Raw genomic sequence first — 21,115 nt, 5'->3', positions numbered from 1 at the left:
GTTCTGGGCCCCGCACTTCAAGAAAGATGTTGAGGTGTTGGAGCGAGTCCAGAGGAGGGCGACCAAGCTGGGGAAGGGTCTGGAGGGTCTGACCTACGAGGAACGGCTGAGGGAGCTGGGGTTGTTTAGCCTGGAGAAGAGGAGGCTCCGAGGTGACCTTATTGCAGTCTACAACTACCTGAAGGGAGGTTGTAGTGAAGTGGGAGTCGGCCTCTTCTCCCAGGCAACTAGCGATAGGACAAGAGGACACAGCCTCAAGCTTCGCCAGGGGAGGTTCAGGTTGGACATCAGGAAGAATTTCTTTACAGAAAGGGTCATTAGCCATTGGAATGGGCTGCCCAGGGAGGTGGTGGAGTCACCATCTCTGGATGTGTTTAAGAAAAGCCTGGACATGGCACTTAGTGCCCTGGTCTAGTTGACAGGGTGGTGTCAGGGCAATGGTTGGACTCTATGAACCCTGAGGTCTCTTCCAACCTGGTTGATTCTGTGATTCTGTGAACCGCTCAAAATCACGTATCACAAGCCACGTCACTTTGATAACTGCAGGTAAGACAGTAAATGACAAAAAAGGAAAAATATTTAAAATTTATGCAACAGGATTGGTGGAGTTTAACTAAGAAAAGAGTTAAGTGAGGACATTTCTACATGATTACCTAGAATAAAGCCACAGCAATTCAAGGTGTTCACGTCCTCAGAAAAATTTTATCTGAACAGCCTAAGATAGATTTAAGTTAAGCCAACTGTTTTTGCACTGAAACAGCTGAGAACGTTCACACTGCTCATTTATTTTGTTTTCAGAATTAGTATATTTCAAGTGAAAAGTACTCCAAATTAAAATAATCTGGGGTGCAATTGATTCAGAAGTGGGCTTCCACATGTTTATGAGTGTTATTTTTCCTATTGCATAATGTTTAAAGTAGCCCCCCTGCAACCAAACTGTAGATGCAGCTACATCATTATACTTAAAACAAATTTCACAGATAGGACTTATACTGACAGAATTCCAATTTTTATTTCCAATATGGATAGCTGTGGAAGGTATTAGAATTTCCAGGTGTCCATTATCACATTAAGTGAAAATTTAAATTTTGAGTAAAAGGGTTGTTGCAGTTAAGGAACTAAGGTTATTTACAAGTGTTGTTTTGTAGCGAGAGGTAAATTTTATTATTTTTGTATTGCAAAACAAAACAACTATCCCAAAAGCATGGTCACATTTTCCCAGCTATAACATCTGATATAGTAAAAAGATTTTTTTTCTCTCTCTACATCTCAGCCTGGTTTAAATACCTAATGCCTACCTAATAACATAAAGCTGAACAAAAAGCATCTTCATATTCTGTCTCTAGATACAAAATAAACTGTTACTTTTTTCATTCTTTTGTTGTAGTGAATTGTTCAAATTAAGTTTTTTTTAAGACATTATGAAAAGCCCAGCTAATTTGCTTGCTGAAAGCCCCTACATTTTCCTTCGCTAATTCACTGACAATAAAATCCATTTCAAATACTCTTCATGTTTATCTTCTGTCAGTTCTAAACAAGAACTCCTTTTCATTACTCACAGCTTTCTTGCTCATTGAAAACAAGTTTACAGTGCAATTTTAGCAAGGTCAGTTTATTAAAGTCATATTTTTAAAATTTTTTATTACTGTTTCAGAGAGCAATAAGTACACTGCTATAAACACAGTACCTTTCTTGTAAGGTAATGAATAAACAGCAGACAGCTTTTTTGAGACTAAATAAATATTTAAAGCAACCTGACTGAACTTGCTCTGAAGTGGATCAGAAGCATTCACAGGATCCTAGTTCAGTGGGGATTCAGTAACTTCCAGAGCAAGGTAAATAACAAGCAGGGCAGGAACTTCTTCAATTATTCTAGATAGATCCAGAAGAGCCATGCTTGTATATGGGTTGAAACAAATCAATGGAACAGTTCAGTATTTTTCCGGTATTACTTGATTTCTTTGTATCAAAAGGTGGGGTCTACAGCAAAAGTCAGGCTGCACTACAATTTATACATACCACACAATGATGGAGTTACTGGAACACTTACTGAGCAACTACAATAGTTACATTAACAGGAACACTGCAAAAAAGTTACCATTTTGGGTAACAGAAGTATGTGTTCACATGTCAGTTTGCTTCCACCTTATTTGTGGAAACTCTCCAGGAGGAATGTTACACTTCAACAGTAAAGATTCTTTTGTTACTGTTATATTATACTTGTTTCTATGAATTGTTTTAAGATACATTTAAGTTTTAAAATGTTGCCTAGCCCCAAAATCCTCAAGTGACTGGAATCACACATGCCAATCCCAATCAAATTGCCTAGGGGTAACTGATATACAAATATTTTAAGTTACAGCAAGAGAGACAAAATGCTAAGGCAACAGATATAAATGTATGAGGTGGACACACATTCAAGTACGTCCAGGCCAGGTGTCACACGCTAAGTCAGCTTAAAGACACAAGTCTCTACCCTTAGTACCACACTGCCTCTTCCTTTGTGCCAACACAAATGCTTGTGTGATCTCTCAATAAACCAGACCCCAGGTCTCTTCTGGGTTAAAGCCAACCTTCCTTAATACATTAGTTTTAGTTGGATTAGTTCTACAAGGTAGTTCCTTGCACAAATACTTGACAAAGGAAGAAGCATGGAAAGAGGACAACTGCTGGTTTTGACAACAATACTAATTTAAAACATATATTGAAAACACAGCTTCGCACACCAGAGAGAAGTACAACAGGCCTTATAACCCAGACCATGGTACCCATTATTTAAAAAAAAAAAAAAATTCACTAAGAAAATTAAAGTCTTTTTATACCATTGAATAACTGCAATCACCACTGTCTTACACTACATAACAAAAAAAACCCAAGCATTTAAGAGTCATGCATATTTTTAAATGAGAGAAAAATAATGTACTTAACCAAATTTAACTCAAACTGAAAAGCATATGGAGTACAGCTCCTCCAACCAGAACCTAGTTAGGATACTGCACAAGATGCCTACTGTGAACTCTTCAACGAAAGGATGTCAAGACTCTTAATGTAACAGTCACATTAAAGGCAGAATTTTGCAGTAGCATGCCTGAGCACTTCTTTGTCACAAATGCCTGGACTTGAGGGGTGGGTGAAAGGGAAGAGTTCTGGTATGTGATATATTTGGTACCCTTTCTGTAACAGCTGTGTTGAATATCTATTCAGAGGTGAACTAGATCAAGTTCTAATGAAGTTTTCAAAGTAGAAAAGCAGTTTATAGTTTAGGACAGAACAGCTTTTTACATGTCAGCCTACATAATCCCCATACTGTAAAATCTTAATTTCCAAGGATATAAGGAAAACCCTAACACTTTTCCATTTCTACATTAATAATACAAGTATGAATAATCTCCATCTACGCCCAAAAATTAATCTTTGAAACTAAGGAAGAGAGCAAAGAATCTTCAACTGAAAAGAAAATTCCTATCTTGTAAAAGCTTTACTAAACCAAGAAACATATACAAATAAATCTGCCAACCAGTCCTCAACTAAATATTACTACTAAAAACAGAAACAGTGAGGTTTGCTTTTTGAAATCTGGTGCAGTAGAAAAGAGTCTGCTATCAACAGATTTGAAAAAGAAACTTGAAAACATAACAAGCAACAGCATGTGCAATCATACAGAGAACTTGATGTCCTCTGAAATACAGATTAAAACATCTTTTTTTTAAAAAAAAACAGAAATTTGAATAGATGCAGGGGCTTTTGACCACGTCAGATAAACCCTGGAAAGACACTTTAACAAGCTGTTGAAGAAGTGTTTTGCCAGAATGATAATGAAAAAAACCATGATGGATCCCAGTTTTAAAACTCTATGAACAAGTTCTGGCTCTCGAGCAATTCACAGGATTTCCTGCACGATCACAATGCATCTACAATATTTCCAAAAGTTCATTTTGTTTTCTTCCTAAAAATTTCTTCAAAAAGTCTTTCTAGAGTGCTAGCGTTCAACTGTGTCATTCAAGGATACCACCATCAAAAACATACATGGTCAATGTTTGCCCTTCAAACATATTACTTCTGACATTATTGTTCATATCAATTTCCAATGGAGACCATTCTATCTTGAACAAATTTTTCAAAAGCTTTGATTTCAGATATCTTCAGAGAGATAAAATAGAACATATTAATCTATTTTAAAGGTAACTCATTTAACATAACACTTACCTGTGCAGTTTCTGTTATTTTCTGTTCAAAAACAGATTTAACTGCAGCATATTTCTCCACATATAGTTTATAGGTATCTGTAGCTTTTTTCAATTTAACTGCTGCCTATAGATTAGTACAAAAAAAAAAAGTGTCAAATGTCACACATCCAATCTGACCCAAGGCTTTTAAAGTCACTATTAAAAGAAAGCCTAGGATGATCTATAAAAATATTCAGGGGCATATCAAAAAAGTGAAGTGTCATAACAAAATTTCACCACCAAATAACTCTGATTCAAGCCATTAGAGATTTCTATCTAAAGCTATACATAAACCACATAATAACCATATAAACCAGCAATTACCTCATTTAAATCCCTTCCCCTTATCAGCAATGAATAATTTAAACTTGTTATGAAATAAATATTTTAACATTTGTATTGCTGAATTTAACTAATTAGCTCATGTCGAATATTTAGATCTGCAACAGAAAAGCAGAAAGAAAGCAGGGCTGAATACAGAGCAAACAATTAGTGCAATTCTGAAAGAGTTAATGGTAAAAAAACAAGGTGGCGAAGTTCTCGGAAGTGAAGGAAGAAATATAAGGGAAAAGACCTTCAAAAGTACAGGTGTTACATCAATGGAAATTTTAAGATTAAGAGATATTTGAAAGTGAAGTTAATGCAAAACGTACGGATGGCCAGATTTATGCAGCTCAGAGCTGTTTATAATAGTCCTTTTTGGCTTTATAATTTATTGATGTTTCATTATTTGTTGCTAATAAACCAAAATGTTCTTTTTGTGGGCTTAATATTCTTAAAAGACAAAAAGAAATACAGGAGAATCCCAATATTACAAGGACAACAAAACTGAATGAAGGGATTGGTTTTAGTAGAGAAAAAGTTATTTTCAAAGTTTACAGCATGACAAACATGAGATGAAGTTTTTCAAAACTTTGATATTCTTGCTATTTCCAAGTTAAAAGCCAATTAAAATAAAAATTATTTGCCTTGAACGTCAGCTTTTTTCTAGCTTCTGCGTTCAACATGCCTACTTTATCTCACTGAAATTTCCCATCAGTTGTAACTCAAAAGTATTTCTGAATTGTTAATGACATCAGTAAAGACAGCTGTATATTTACCATTTGTTCTAGTTCCGAACAGCTTTCCTCCCCTCTTTCAAATGAATTTCATCTGTCCCACAGTAAAAATGGAAACTATTTCTCACTTGCAATGCTTGTAAAGCTGACCACTATCTATAACTTTCAAATGAATTAATATAGAGATGCCCCCTGGAAAGATATAGTTATAGTCTGCAATTTCCATGAGAAAAGTAACTGAAAATCATGAGTAACAGTATAGTGTTAGCACTTGTTCACCTGGGGAAATGTCAACCAGGACTTCAAAGGAGGAGGAATAAAAGCTACAGTTCCATTTTTCCAGTTACAGAGAAAGCTTAAGCAGATCTTGCTCACATAGTCCTCTAAACCCAGCATAACAGAGCCTGAAAATACTTCACTGTATGAAGAATATGGATCCTTCAGGCATTAAGGACAGCATGACAGGATGTATCAAACCCAGTTACTTGCTCTGAATTTTACTTCATGATTCTCACTCTTGCACATTCACATAGGGGAATTCCCAAATACCATTTACTATACCAAAAGTAAAAAGTGCTCTATGAACACCTGGTTTTAAAAAGAATTAAGACTGCTTTTGCAATAAGATGATTCCAAACTTAATCACTGAAAAGGAAGGAAATGCCAAGTTAAAAGACTTATTTTTTAAGTCTTTTTGTAAAGCATTATGTAATTGAAACCCATATGTATGGGATTTTGACACAAACAAAACATGATTACAAGAGACAATATTTAATCATGAGCAGAATTGTGTTATGTGCTGAAGCATCTACAAAAAACTCAGCAAGACAGACAAAATGATAAAGCACATGAACATTGTATGATTAACTAGTAATCTCTTCTGAAAACACTATGTGTATTCTCAGGTGCAGTAATTGCTAGAGCTCCATTTAGCAGATTTACAGTAACTGAAAGAATAAGTATCAGTCAAGAATTTTTTTGTCAAGTCACTACACAGAAGTTAACATACCAGAGAACGACATGAAATTATTACACAAGTTAACATTAACTTTCAGCTGCAATGAAAACTGCGAGCTCTCAGATACTTCCTCAGATTCTTCAATAAAGTATTTCTCCAAATATTTGGCTTTGTGATAAGCTCTTAGCATATTGGTGCAGATCCCCTTCTTTCTGATAAAGCAGCTATTCTGATTTTGATAAAAACATTTTTCATGTTATGCTAAAAGTAATAAACTTATTCTCTGCCAAAGGAAAAATAAATCAATACAATCTTTGTAATTCTGAAATTACAAGTGTAAATTTGAATAAAGACACAACTGAAGAGATGTGATGGTCAGTTACCGGCTCCCCCGGAAACATTTCTTAAATACCAGCTGAGCATTCAACTACGGCCTAATTGTTCAAACAAAAGTATCTAGGGAAGATGCATAAAAGAGTAAAAAATGGCCTTCAGCCTATAGTGCTTCCTCTTTCTCCCTTCTGCATGTAGACATTAGTCAGACTGAACATTTTTTTGTTTCCAACTGGACAAGGGACTGCAAAGTCACATCTTAAAAGCAAGCCTTCCATCAAGTCAACTTTTCCTACTGAAAAATTTAAATCTATTTACAAGAACTCAGAAAAAACCTGTATTTTGAATAAACTGTCAGGAAAACATCTGCCATCCCACATATTTCTGATTCATGCCTAGAACCCAACACTGACTGTCATTCAAGGCAGAAGCTAGGAAAAAGCTAAATTTATATTAAAGATAAAACAATCTGAACACAGTCAACAGGATCACTTTTGTCATCAGTGACAAGACAATAACCAACTCTATCTGCTCCACCAAGACAGCAGTACAAAAGGCACTAAAACCATTCTAACAAGAACAGAGCCCTACGCAGATCAGATAATTGAAACAGAAATAGGCAGAGGTATCAAGATTTAAAAAGAGAAGACATCATTAGAGACAGGGAAACAACCTCTTTCCTCTACTACATTGTTTCCTGAAAACCAGAGAAAAGTTACAGTGTTGCCATAAGGTCGAGGGAGGTGATCCTTCCCCTCTATACTCAGCACTGGTGAGGCCACACCTGGAGTGCTGTATCCAGTTCTGGGCTCCCCAATACAAGAGAACAGAACAGAATGTCAGCTGGAAGGGACCTACAACGATCATCTAGTCCAACTGCCTGACCACTTCAGGGCTGACCAAAAGTTAAAGCATGTTATTAAGGGCATTGTCCAAATGCCTCTTCAACACTGACAGGCTTGGGGCATCGACCACCTCTCTAGGAAGCCTCTTCCAGGGTCTGACCACCCTCTCGGTAAAGAAATGCTTCCTAATGTCCAGTCTAAACCTCCTCTGGCACAGCTTTGAGCCATTCCCATGTGCCTTGTCACTGGATCCCAGGGAGAAGAGCTCAGCACCTCCCTCTCCATGTCCCCTCCTCAGGAAGCTGTAGAGAACAATGAGGTCTCCCCTCAGCCTCCTTTTCTCCAAACTAGGCAAACCCAGAGTCCTCAGCCGCTCCTCATAGGACATGCCTTCCAGCTTTGTCACCAGCTTTGTCGCCCTCCTCTGGATGCATTCAAGGACCTTCACATCCTTCTTAAATTGCGAGGCCCAGAACTACACAGTACTCAAGGTGAGGTTGCACCAACGCTGAATACAGCGGGATCATCGCCTCGCTTGACCGGCTGGTCATGCTGTGCTTGATGCCCCCCAGGATGCGGTTTGCCCTCTTGGCTGCCAGGGCACACTGCTGACTCCTATTGAGCCTGCTGTTGACCAGCACCCCCAGCTCCCTTTCTGCAGGGCCACTGCAGCCACTCCTCTCCCAATCTATACTTATGCCCAGCATTACTCTATCCCAGGTGCAGAATCCAGCATTTGGACTTGTTACATTTCATGCCATTAATCACAGCCCAATGTTCCAATCTATCCAGATCCCTCTGCAAGGCCTCCTGTCCCTCAAGACAGTCAACAGCACCTCCCAGTTTGGTATCATTGAACAGGACTGGCCCTAGAACTGAGCCCTGAGGAACACCGCAGGTGACCGGCCACAAGCCAGATGCAGCCCCATTCACTACAACCCTTTGAGCCCTGCACTTCAGCCAGTTCTTCACCCAGCGCACTGTGAACCTGCTCATCTCACAGTTGGAGAACTTCTCCAGAAGGATGCTGTGAGGGACAGTATCAAAAGCCTTACTAAAATCCAGAAAAACTCCATCCACCGCCTTCCCTTCATCCACTAGGCAGGTGACTTTATCACAGAAGGATATCAAATTAGTTAGACAGGACTTTCCCTTTGTGAACCCATGTTGACTATGCCTGATGATTGCATTGTTCTTTAAATGCCTTTCAATGGCACCCAGTATGATCTTCTCCATAATTTTTCCAGGAACTGAGGTTAGACTAACAGGTCTGTAGTTCTCTGGGTCTTCCTTCACGCCCTTTTTGTGGACTGGAATAACATTGGCTAGCTTCCAGTCAGTGGAGACCTCCCCAGGCTCCCAAGACCTTTGGTAGATGATCGAGAGGGGTCCTGCCATAACATCTGCTAGCTCCTTCAGTACTCTGGGATGAATCCCATCAGGCCCCATGGACTTATAAACATCCAGCTGATACAGCCGATCCTTTACAATTTCAGTGTCCACAAATGGAAAAATCACTGTTCCCACAAACATGGTCCCCCAAACTCATAGGACCGGGCAGCCCAAGGTCTGTCAGTGTTATTAAAGACTGAAGCAAAAAAAAAAAAAAGCATTGAATGCCTCCACTTTTTCTTCATCCCTATCAGTTAGGCGACCATCTTCAACAAGTATTGGTCCAATGTTTTCCTTGCACCTCCTCTTGCTATTAACACGCAGAGACATGGACATACTAGAGAGAGTCCAGCGAAGGGCCACAAAGATGATGAAGGGACTGGAGCATCTCTCCCATGAGGAAAGGCTCAGAGAGCTGAGTCTGTTCAGCCTGGAGAAGAGAAGGCTCAGGGGAGACCTTGTCAATGCATGTAAATACCTGAAGGGAGGGTGCAAAGACGACTGAGCCAGGCTCTTTTCTGTGGTGCCTGGTGACAGGACAAGAGGCAATGGGCACAAACTGAAACACAGGAGGTTCCCTCTGAACATCAGGAAACCCTTTTTTCCTGTGAAGGTAACCGAGCACTGGAACAGGTTGTCCAGGGAGACTGTGAAGTCTCCATCCTTGAAGATCTTCAAAAGCCATCTCGTCATGGTCCAGGGCAACAGGCTCTAGGTGATACTGCTTGAGCAGGGGGGTTGGACAAGATGACCTCCAGAAGTGCCTTCCAATCTCAACCATGCTGTGATTCTGTGAATGGATCAAACTCCCCCATGACCCAAGGACGGTACTAAATACAACATCAAGTTACTCATCCCTTTGGGTTTTGGTCCCTGTTATTGGAATCTCTTAAATTAGCATTGAAAGTAATGTTAATTTGTTTCTCTTCTCAATGGAATAGACTTCAAATACTCCTGTAATTAGCTACTCTGTCTCACTTGAGGGGACAACACAAAACTTCCTACTCCTTAATTCAATAACAAAGGCATTGAGTGTTTGCATATTTACTCAAGAAAATGCATCCAAAAACATAATAGAAGCTGAAACAATTATATGCAATTTTTGCAAAACCCACTGAACAAAATTATCATATGATGCAGGTAATTACAAAATAAAGAATTAGAACTGCAGTGCAGTTAGAACACATAAGGAAGTTTAAACAAAACATAACTAGGCATTCAAAGTATCATGCACATTATGAAACAGACAACTACTTTTAGCCCTTTTTGAGCATTTCACTTACTAATACAAGGTGAATGGGTTACAGATTGACAACACAATGAATTTAAGATGTCACAGAACTACCTTATCAACTTCTCTCTGTGTTGCTCCTTCCTTTTTCAAACGTTCTTGTTCAACACACTTTGCATTGTAGTTTTCCTTTGACTTCTGTAAGGCCTGAGTGATACTTTGAATATTTTGCACTGCTTCCAATGTTCCTGAAACATCTTCTTTAGTCTGCTAAATATCACATAGTTGTCAAAAACAAACCATTTTAATTTTAACCTTAACAAGTCATTGGACATGCATAAGAAAAAAATTTATAACCTTTTTATAAGTCTTGATTTGTTCATCTCCATACTTGTGAACTTCTTTTATTAGGTCTTGCAATCTCCGCACAAGGTCCAAGTGACAGCTTGCTAGTTTTTCTGTTGAGGTTTTGAAAACATCCCAAACTGGTGCAAATGTCCTAGATTGAGATAAAAAAAAAATTTAATGCTCATCTGGATTTTTCCTTTCAATCAGCTACAATTTTTTTTTAAATAGTGCTAAAGTATAACTGATATACATTTACAGAATTTCAGTTCTGTTCCTAAAACTGAAGTAAACCCAATGACCCAAAAACCGCTATAAATTATGTTCTTATTGTTTCAAACGTATTTGGAATCCTACCTAACTTTTCAGTATTTTATGCTTTACCTGTATTGACTCTAATGAGTAAAATGCAGCAAAATTCACTTATTCTCCTCCATCATCATCACAAAATAATGACAAATGACATTCCTAAAGATGATGCAAGAGCAGCTCAAGAAAATTAACATGTACAAGTATTTTTATGTGCATACTTGAATAGTGAAAAGAAACCAGAAATTACTTGCCTAGTTAAGTTTCCAGTTGTCTTACATCATTACAGCCACAAGATTAACCATATGGTAGAGGAAGATGGGGGACAGGTCATTCATAGAATCATCGAATGGTTTGGGTTGGAAGGGACCTTAAAGATCACCTAGTTCCAACCCCCTGCCACGGGCAGGAACACCTTCCACTAGACCAGGTTGCTCCAAGCCCCATCCAACCTGGCCTTGAACACTGCCAGGGAGGGGGCAGCCACAGCTTCTCAGGGATTCAATATTGCTCAGATTCAGATTTCTATACTCAATGGACTTCTCCAGGTATTCTAAAGATACACTCCCCTACCTCCGTTTCTAGGTCAATGCTGCTGAAAAATCCATACCATGCACAGCCTTTAAAGCATGGATCACAGAATCACAGAATCAACCAGGTTGGAAGAGACCTCAGGGATCATCGAGTCCAACCATTGCCCTGACACCAACCTGTCAACTAGACCATGGCACTAAGTGCCATGTCCAGTCTTTTCTTAAACACATCCAGAGATGGTGACTCCACCACCTCCCTGGGCAGCCCATTCCAATGGCTAATGACCCTTTCTGAGAAGAAATGCTTCCTAATGTCCAACTTGAACCTCCCCTGGCCAAGCTTGAGGCTGTGTCCTCTTGTCCTATCGCTAGTTGCCTGGGAGAAGAGGCTGACTCCCACTTCACTAAAACCTCCCTTCAGGTAGTTGTAGACTGCAATAAGGTCACCTCGGAGCCTCCTCTTCTCCAGGCTAAACAACCCCAGCTCCCTCAGCCGTTCCTCGTAGGTCAGACCCTTCCCCAGCTTGGTCGCCCTCCTCTGGACTCGCTCCAACACCTCAACATCTCTCTTGAAGTGCGGGGCCCAGAACTGGACACAGGATTCAAGGTGCGGCCTCACCAGTGCCGAGTACAGAGGGACGATCACTTCCCTAGACCGGCTGGCTACACTGTTCCTAATAGAGGCCAGGATGCCATTGGCCTTCTTGGCCACCTGGGCACACTGCTGGCTCATGTTTAGCCGGCTGTCGATCAGCACCCCTAGGTCTCTTTCCGCTGGGCCGCTTTCTAACCACTCTTCCCCCAGCCTGTAGCGCTGCAGGGGGTTGGTGTGGCCCAAGTGTAAGACCCGGCACTTGTTCTTGTTGAACCTCATGCCGTTGGTCTCGGCCCATCTATCCAACCTGTCCAGATCCCTCTGTAGGGCCTTCCTACCCTCCAGCAGATCGACACTCCCACCCAGCTTGGTGTCATCTGCAAATTTGCTGAGGGTGCACTCAATCCCTACGTCTAGATCATCTATAAAGATATTGAACAGCACCGGCCCCAGAACTGAGCCCTGGGGAACACCGCTAGTGACCGGCCGCCAGTTGGACTTTGCCCCATTCACCACCACTCTCTGGGCTCGGCCATCCAGCCAGTTTTTAACCCATCGAAGAGTCCACCCATCTAAGCCCCAGGCACCCAGTTTGTCTAGGAGGATGCTGTGGGAGACAGTGTGGAATGCCTTACTGAAGTCTAGATAGATACAGCCACAGCCCTGCCCTCATCTACTAAGCGGGTCACTTGGTCATAGAAGGAGACCAGGTTGGTCAAGCAGGACCTGCCTTTCATGAATCCATGTTGGCTGGCCCCGATGCCCCGATTGTCCTGCATGTGCCGTGTAATGGCACTCAGGATGATCTGTTCCATCACCTTGCCTGGCACCGAGGTCAGGCTGACAGGCCTATAGTTCCCTGGATCATGCTTCCGACCCTTCTTGTAGATGGGCGTTACATTTGCTAATTTCCAGTCAGCTGGAACTTCTCCAGTTAACCAGGACTGCCGGTAGATAATCGAGAGTGGTTTGGCAAGTTCATTTGCCAGTTCCTTCATTACTCTGGGGTGAATCCCATCCGGGCCCATAGCCTTGTGGGTGTCCAACTGGCACAGCAGGTCACTAACCGTCTCCTCCTGGATTACGGGGGGTTCACACAGCCCCCCGTCTCTAACTTCAGGCTCTGGGGGCCGAGTCTCCTGAGGACAACCAGTCTTGACACTAAAGACCGAGGCAAAGAAGGCATTGAGCACCTCTGCCTTTTCCTCATCCCCTGACACTACACTACCCTCCTCATTCAGCAAGTGGTGGAGGCTCTCCTTGACCCTCCTTTTGCTGTTGATGTATTTGTAAAAGCTTTTTTTGTTATCTTTGACTGTAGCAGCCAAATCAAGCTCTAATTGAGCTTTGGCCCTTCTAATCTTCTCCCTACACGACCTGGCCACATCCCTATAGAGCTCCCAAGTTACCCGACCCTTCTTCCAGAGCAAGTAGGCTCTCTTTTTCTCCTTAAGTTCTAGCCTAAGTTCTCTGTTTAACCAGGCCGGTCTTTTTCCCCGACGGCTTGTCTTCCTACACACCGGGACAGCCTGCTCCTGAATATTTAGCAATTCCCTTTTGAAGCATGTCCAGCCTTCCTGGACTCCTTTGCCCTTCAGGACCGACTCCCAAGGGACTCGGTCCACCAGCCTCTTAAACAGGCTAAAGTCATCATCATAGAATCATAGAAACATTTAGGTTGCAAAGGACCTTTAAGCTCATCAAGTCCAACTGTTAACCCAGCACTGCCAAGGCCACCACTAAACCATGTCCCTAAGCCCCACATCTACATGTCTTCTAAATACCTCCAGGGATGGTGACTCCACCACTGCCCTGGGCAGCCTGTTGTTCCAATGCTTGATAACCCTTTCCGTGAAGAAATTTTTCCTAATATCCAATCTAAACCTCCCCTGGTGCAACTTGAGGCCATTTCCTCTTGTCCTCTCATTTGTTCTGTGGGAGAAGAGACTGACACCCGTCTTGCTACAACCTCCTTTCAGGTAGTTGTAGAGAGGAAGAAGGTCTCCCCTCAGCCTCCTTTTCTCCAGACTAACCACCCACAGTTGCCTCAGCCACTCCTCATAAGACTTGTTCTCCAGACTCTTCACCAGCTTTGTTGCTCTTCCTGCACCTCAATGTCTTTCTTGTAGTGAGGGACCCAAAACTGAACACAGTATTCGAGGTGCGGCCTCACCAGTGCCGAGTACAGGGGGACAATCACTTCCCTAGTCCTGCTGGCCACGCTATTTCTGATACAAGCCAGGATGCTGTTGGCCTTCTTGGCCACCTGGGCACACTGCTGGCTCATATTCATCCAGCCATTGACCAACACCCCCAGGTCCTTTCCCACCAGGCAGCTTTCCAGCCACTCTTCCCCAAGCCTGTAGAGTTGCAATGGGTTGTTGTGCCCCAAGTGCAGGACCCGACGCTTGGCCTTGTTGAACCTCATACAGTTGGCCTCTGCCCATTGATCCAACCTGTCGAGATCCCTCTGCAGAGCTTTCCTACCCTCCAGCAGATCATCACTCACACCCAACTTAGTGTCACCTGTGAACTTACTGAGGGTGCACTCAATCCCCTCATCCAGATCATTGATAAAGATATTGAACAGAACTGGTCCCAACACTGAGCCCTGGGGAACACCACTTGTGACTGGCCACCAACTGGATTTAACTTCATTCACCACAGCTCTTTGGGCTCAGCCATCCAGCCAGTTTTTTTTACCCAGCAAAGAGTACACCCATCCAAGCCATGAGCAGCCAGTTTCTCCAGAATGTTGTGGGAAACGGTGTCAAAGGCTTTACTAAAGTCCAGGTACACAACATCCACAGCCTTTCCCTCATCCAGTAAGTGGGTCATCTTGTCATAGAAGGAGATCAGGTTAGTCAAGCAGGACCTGCCTTTCATAAACCCATGCTGACTGGGCCTCATCACCTGGGTGTCCTGTACGTGCCGCGTGATGGCACTCAAGATGATCTGCTCCATAATCTTCCCTGGCACCAAGGTCAGATTGACAGGCCTGCAGTTCCCAGGATCCTCTTTCCAGACCTTCTTGTAGATGGGCGTCACATTTGCTAACTTCCAGTCCCCTGGGATCTCCCTGGTTAGCCAGGACTGCTGGTAAATGATGGAAAGTGGCTTGGTGAGCACTTCCGCCAGCTCCCTCAGTACCCTTGGGTGGATCCCACCCAGCCCCATAGACTTGTGCGTATCTCAGTGGTGTAGCAGATCGCTGACCATTTCCCTTTGGATTATGGGGGCTTCATTCTGCTCCCTGTCCCTGTCTTCCAGCTCAGGGGCTGGATGCCCCAAGAACAACTGGTCTTACTGCTAAAGACTGAGGCAAAAGCGGCATTAAGCACCTCAGCCTTTTCCTCAGCCTTTGTCAGAATGTTTCCCCTCTCATCAAATAAAGGAAGGAGATTCTCCTTGGGCCTCCTCTTCTTGCTAATGTATTTATAGAAACATTTTTACATTGTTTTTACATTGCCTTTTACAACAATGGCCAGATTAAGTTCTAGTTGGGCTTTAGCCTTTCTATTTTTTTCCCTGCAGAGCCTCACAACACTATTCACCAAGGGGAAATCATGCTTGACTAACCTCATGGCCTTCTATGAGGACATGACTGGCTGGGTAGATTAGGGGAGAGCAGTGGATGTTATCTACCTTGACTTCAGCAAGGCTTTTGACACTGTCTCCCACAACATCCACATAGGAAAGCTCAGGAAGTGTGGGTTAGATGAGTGGACAGTGAGGTGGACTGAGAACTGGCTGGATGGCCGAGCCCAGAGAGTGGTGGTGAATGGGGCAAAGTCCAACTGGCGGCCGGTCACTAGCAGGGTTCCCCAGGGCTCAGTTCTGGGGCCGGTGCTGTTCAATATCTTTATAGATGATCTAGACGTAGGGATTGAGTGCACCCTCAGCAAATTTGCAGATGACACCAAGCTGGGTGGGAGTGTTGATCTGCTGGAGGGTAGGAAGGCCCTACAGAGGGATCTGGACAGGTTAGATAGATGGGCCGAGACCAACGGCATGACGTTCAACAAGAACAAGTGCCGGGTCTTACACTTGGGCCACACCAACCCCATGCAGCGCTACAGGCTGGGGGAAGAGTGGTTAGAAAGCGGCCCAGCGGAAAGAGACCTGGGGGTGCTGATCGACAGCTGGCTAAACATGAGCCAGCAGTGTGCCCAGGTGGCCAAGAAGGCCAATGGCATCCTGGCCTCTATTAGGAACAGTGTAGCCAGCCGGTCTAGGGAAGTGATCGTCCCTCTGTACTCGGCACTGGTGAGGCCGCACCTTGAATCCTGTGTCCAGTTCTGGGCCCCGCACTTCAAGAGAGATGTTGAGGTGTTGGAGCGAGTCCAGAGGAGGGCGACCAAGCTGGGGAAGGGTCTGACCTACAAGGAACAGCTGAGGGAGCTGGGGTTGTTTAGCCTGGAGAAGAGGAGGCTCAGAGGTGACCTTAGTGCAGTCTACAACTACCTGAAGGGAGGTTGTAGTGAAGTGGGAGTCAGCCTCTTCTCCCAGGCAACTAGCGATAGGACAAGAGGACACAGCCTCAAGCTTGGCCAGGGGAGGTTCAGGTTGGACATTAGGAAGAATTTCTTTTCAGAAAGGGTCATTAGCCATTGGAATGGGCTGCCCAGGGAGGTGGTGGAGTCACCATCTCTGGATGTGTTTAAGAAAAGACTGGACATGGCACTTAGTGCCATGGTCTAGTTGACAGGTTGGTGTCAGGGCAACGGTTGGACTCGATGATCCCTGAGGTCTCTTCCAACCTGGTTGATTCTGTGATCAGATGACTGGAGCATCTTATGAGGAGAGGCTGAGGGAGCTGGGTCTGTTTAGCCTGGAGAAGAGAAGACTGAGGGGGAGGGATCTTATCAACACTTACAAATACCTTAAGGGCAGGTTTCAAGAGAATGGGGCCAGACTATTCTCAGTGTTGCCCAGCGACAAGACAAGGGGCAAAAGGGACAAACTGAAACATGGGAAGTTCCATCTGAATATGAGGAGAAACGTCTTTACTGTGAGGGTGCCAGAGCACTGGAACAGGCTGCCCAGGGAGAGTGGGGAGTCTCCTTCTCTGGAGATATTCAAAACAGCCTGGACGCGACCCTGTGCAACATGCTCTAGGTGAACCTGCTTTGGCAGGGGGGGTTGGACTAGATGATCTCCAGAGGTCCCTTCCAATCCTAACCACTCTGTGATTCTGTGAACATCCTTGTAGTCCTCCTGAGTCACCTGCCTCTTCTTCCAAAGGTCAAAAACTCTCCTTTTTTTCCTGAGTTCCAGCCAAAGCTCTCTGTTCAGCCAGGCCGGTCGTCTTCCCCACTGGCTCATCTTCTGGCACATGGGGACAGCCTGCTCCTGCACCTTTAAGATTTCCTTCTTGAAGAGTGTCCAGCCTCTCTGGACTCCTTTGCCCTTCAGGACTGCCTCCCAAGGGATTCTGTCAACCAGGCTCCTAAACAGGTCAAAGTCTGCCCTCCCAAAGTCCAAGGTGGCAGTTCTGCTGACCCCCTTCCTTACTTCTCCAAGAATTGAAAACTCTATCATTTCATGATTGCTGTGCCCAAGATGGCCTCCAACCATCACGTCACCCACAAGTCCTTCCCCGTTCACAAACAAGAGGTCCAGCGGGGCACCTTCCCTAGTTGGCTCCCTCACCAGCTGTGTCAGGAAGTTCTCTTCCACATACTCCAGGAACCTCCTAGACTGTTTCCTCTCTGCTGTACTGTATGTCCAGCAGACATCTGGTAAGTTGAAGTTCCCCATAAGAACAAGGGCTACTGATTGTGAGACTCCTCCCAGCTGCTTATAGAATATTTCATCTATCTCTTCATCCTGACTGGGTGGCCTATAGCAGACTCCCACCATGATATCTGCCTTGTTGGCCTTCCCCATAAACACCCAACCCTATCGTCACCATCCTCAAGGTCTAGACAGTCAAAACACTCCCTAACATACAGGGCCACCCCACCGCCTCTCCTACCTTGCCTATCCCTCCTGAAGAGTTTATAACCATCCATTGCAGCACTCCAGTTGTGGAGTCATCCCACCATGTTTCTGAGACAGCAACTATGTCATAGTTTTCCTGCTGCACAAGGGCTTCCAGCTCCTCCTGTTTGTTGTCCATGCTGTGTGCATTGGTGTAGATGCACTTCAGCTGGGCTATTGATCCCACCACCTTTGTGGGGGAGAAGCCCTAATTCCTGCATGACCATTCTCAGACACTTCTGTGGTTTCTAACCCATCACTAATCCTTGCATCCCTGCTTCTGCATGGCTCTCCATCCCCTGCCTCCACTGAGAAGGCAGATCAAAGGACCTCACCAGCACACCGTCCCTCAAACACTGGTGTGCCGCCCCCAGGCTTGTCTGTAGCGAGCCTGGTTTTATCCCCTTCCCCCTTCCATACTAGTTTAAAAGCTCTTTCAATGAGCCCTGCTAACTGCTCTGCAAAGATCCTTTTCCCCCTTTGAGACAGTCGTACCCCATCTGTCACCAGCAGGCCTGGTGTGTTGACCTGTGATTGAAAAACCCCAAATTGTGCCAGTGACAGCAGTCCCGGGAGCCAGGTATTGATCTCCTGACTCTTCCTGTTTCTTCCTTCATCACACCCTGCAACTGGAGGGACAGAGGAGAACACTACTTGTGCCCCTGACCCCTTAACCAGTCGACCCAAGGCCCTGAAGTCTCCCTTAGTTGCCCTCTGACTTCTTGTGGCTATTTTGTCGCTGCCAACCTGAAGTATCAATAACGGATAATAATCTGAGGGCCTTACCAGGGTAGGAAGCTTCGTCTTCACATCTTTAACCCAGGCCCCAGGGAGGCAGCAGACTTCCCTGTGAAGGGGGTCCGGTCTGCATATTGGGCCTTCTGTTCCCTTCAGGACAGAGTCTCCCATGACAACGACCCGTCTTCTTTTCTTTACGGACACTGTTTTGACACAGTGCTTAGGCCGACTTAACCTTGGTGACACCTCAGAGCTAGTCAAACCATCCTCCTCCTTACTACCCTGGTCCCCTTGCAGAGCCTCATACCTATTATGCAAGGGCACCTGGGAAGGTGGAGTAGTCATGGAGGAGACGCATCTGCTGTGCCGGGCAGGAACTTGCTGCCATTGCCTCCTATCCCTTAAGTCGCTATGTTCAGCCATGCGGGGAGAGGACGGGGAATCCCCCTTGTCCTGTGCCCCGGCTGCCTATCGGGCCTGTCCCAGTGAAGGTAGGGTGCAATTCCCATAGTCTCTCTCGCACTCCCTGATACTCCTCATCCTGCACACCTCCTCCCAGAGCTCTGTCACTAAGCAGAGGAGTTCCTCTACCTGGGCGCACCTCCCACAGGTGTGCTCACTGCTGCGGTCCGGTGCTGGCACGAGAGCAGGGCAGGCCCTGCAGCCGGACACCTGGGAGGCAGCGTGTGCCTGTGTGACCAAGAAGGCCAATGGCATCCTGGGGTGTATTAGAAGGGGTGTGGTTAGTAGGTCGAGAGAGGTTCTCCTCCCCCTCTACTCTGCCCTGGTGAGGCCGCATCTGGAGTATTGTGTCCAGTTCTGGGCCCCTCAGTTCAAGAAGGACAGGGAACTGCTAGAGAGAGTCCAGCGCAGAGCCACGAAGATGATGAAGGGGGTGGAACATCTCCCTTATGAGGAGAGGCTGAGGGCGCTGGGTCTCTTTAGCTTGGAGAAGAGGAGACTGAGGGGGGACCTCATTAATGTTTATAAATATGTAAAGGGCAAGTGTCATGAGGATGGAGCCAGGCTCTTCTCAGTGACATCCCTTGACAGGACAAGGGGCAACGGGTGCAAGCTGGAACACAGGAGGTTCCACATAAATATGAGGAAAAACTTCTTTACGGTGAGGGTGACTGAACACTGGAACAGGCTGCCCAGAGAGGTTGTGGAGTCTCCTTCTCTGGAGACATTCAAAACCCGCCTGGATGCGTTCCTGTGTGATATGGTCTAGGCAATCCTGCTCCGGCAGGGGGATTGGACTAGATGATCTTTCGAGGTCCCTTCCAATCCCTAACGTTCTGTGATTCTGTGATGCCGTGTCCCCCCTGTAGCTCTGTCTGGGAAGCTGGGTCGGTTGTGGCGGGTGCAGACCTTAGAGAGGCCTTGGCTCTCTGCCGGGTGGATACCATTGCTCCTTGGTCGAGCTGGCAGAGCTTCAGTGCCCTCCCTGCACACCCTTCCCTGCAGCACTCCTAGTCACTGGCGCTCCCTAAGGGCTTCTTTAATATAAGGGGGGGGCTGGGCTGCAGTTACTCCCGACCCCCCCAGGTTTCGTCAGCCGCTGTGGCGCGAGCTGCGGGCTCCTGGCAGCTCTCTCAGCTCCCTCTGAGGTTCCCCCGGTTCGGGAAACCCCCCTGTGCACCGTGCTAGGGCGCTCCGCTGCGCATCCGGCCGGCACCGGAGCTGCTCCCCTCGGCGACTGAGGATGTTCAAGCTAACATGCAGATAAAGAACCTTTGCAGAGCAGCAACAACTGGTATCAAATTATCCACTGATGAAAGCTCTCCACATTTCTAGCTGTGATTACTACAAATAAAAATAATCTTTAGCCTCATCTAAGAAGTCTGAGCTGTTGGCATAATCTTTCTAATGAAAACATCCATTAATCATCCTTTTTTAAAAAAACATATCCCATGTATAAAATATTAAAATATGGAATAAATCTATTGAAAAGTCTCATTCTTAACATGTCTGAGGACAGAGATAACACTTTAGAAAGTAGAAATAATAGAAATAACTAAATTCACTGCCACATTTGCAGACCATATGTTCTCTCTTCAAAATAATTACCATAGGCTTGGGAACACAGAATAGAAAGTCACATTCTTTATTATGTCTGAAAAGAACTCAACCTTAAACACAGAGGAACAGACAATTCCTCCATGGTGGTGGTTTGTTTTGTTTTTTTTAAAAACTGTGAATAAATAACTGTACTGTCTTGTTTTTGTCATAGCTGCATGATAGTAACTGAAGAACTAACAATCATTTCTAAAGGTGGCAAAGTTATGCTACCTTCAACATTATCAAAAGAATATTCAGAATCAAACTCAGTTCTTAACATGTATGCAGTTAATTATTTCTCTCTTATACACACTTACTTACCCAAGTTGTGTGTAACTGCTCACTGATTTGGCTAGTTTTGTCATTGACCTTGAATATGCCTCCTCTATTGTAGCTCTGTCAAAGAAAGCAATCAAAAGCATAATCGAAATTTTGAAGATATTTGAAGACAGCTTAATATGCATTCTAAAGGTGCAAAGCATAGGACTTTTTACTTTAGCTGAAAATGA

At 44.5% G+C, this 21,115-nt stretch overlaps 1 protein-coding gene across 2 annotated transcripts in view; it reads right to left on the bottom strand.

Annotated features, from left to right (window-relative positions):
• Positions 1-21,115, bottom strand: part of LOC137677104 (F-BAR domain only protein 2-like) — a 117,844-nt gene that overhangs the window by 80,279 nt on the left and 16,450 nt on the right. For both annotated transcript variants that reach the window (XM_068424291.1, XM_068424292.1), the window contains exons 3-6: positions 20,928-21,002; positions 10,401-10,542; positions 10,158-10,310; positions 4,207-4,311 (exon numbers count right to left, since the gene is read on the bottom strand). In XM_068424291.1, the coding sequence (XP_068280392.1) occupies positions 4,207-4,311; positions 10,158-10,310; positions 10,401-10,542; positions 20,928-21,002 (475 nt within the window). The remainder of the gene's footprint in view (positions 1-4,206; positions 4,312-10,157; positions 10,311-10,400; positions 10,543-20,927; positions 21,003-21,115) is intronic.

Source organism: Nyctibius grandis (assembly GCF_013368605.1).
Source record: "Nyctibius grandis isolate bNycGra1 chromosome W unlocalized genomic scaffold, bNycGra1.pri SUPER_W_unloc_1, whole genome shotgun sequence".
In the NCBI taxonomy this organism is placed as follows: Eukaryota; Metazoa; Chordata; class Aves; order Nyctibiiformes; family Nyctibiidae; genus Nyctibius; species Nyctibius grandis.
This window is presented reverse-complemented; position numbering and strand designations above follow the sequence as displayed.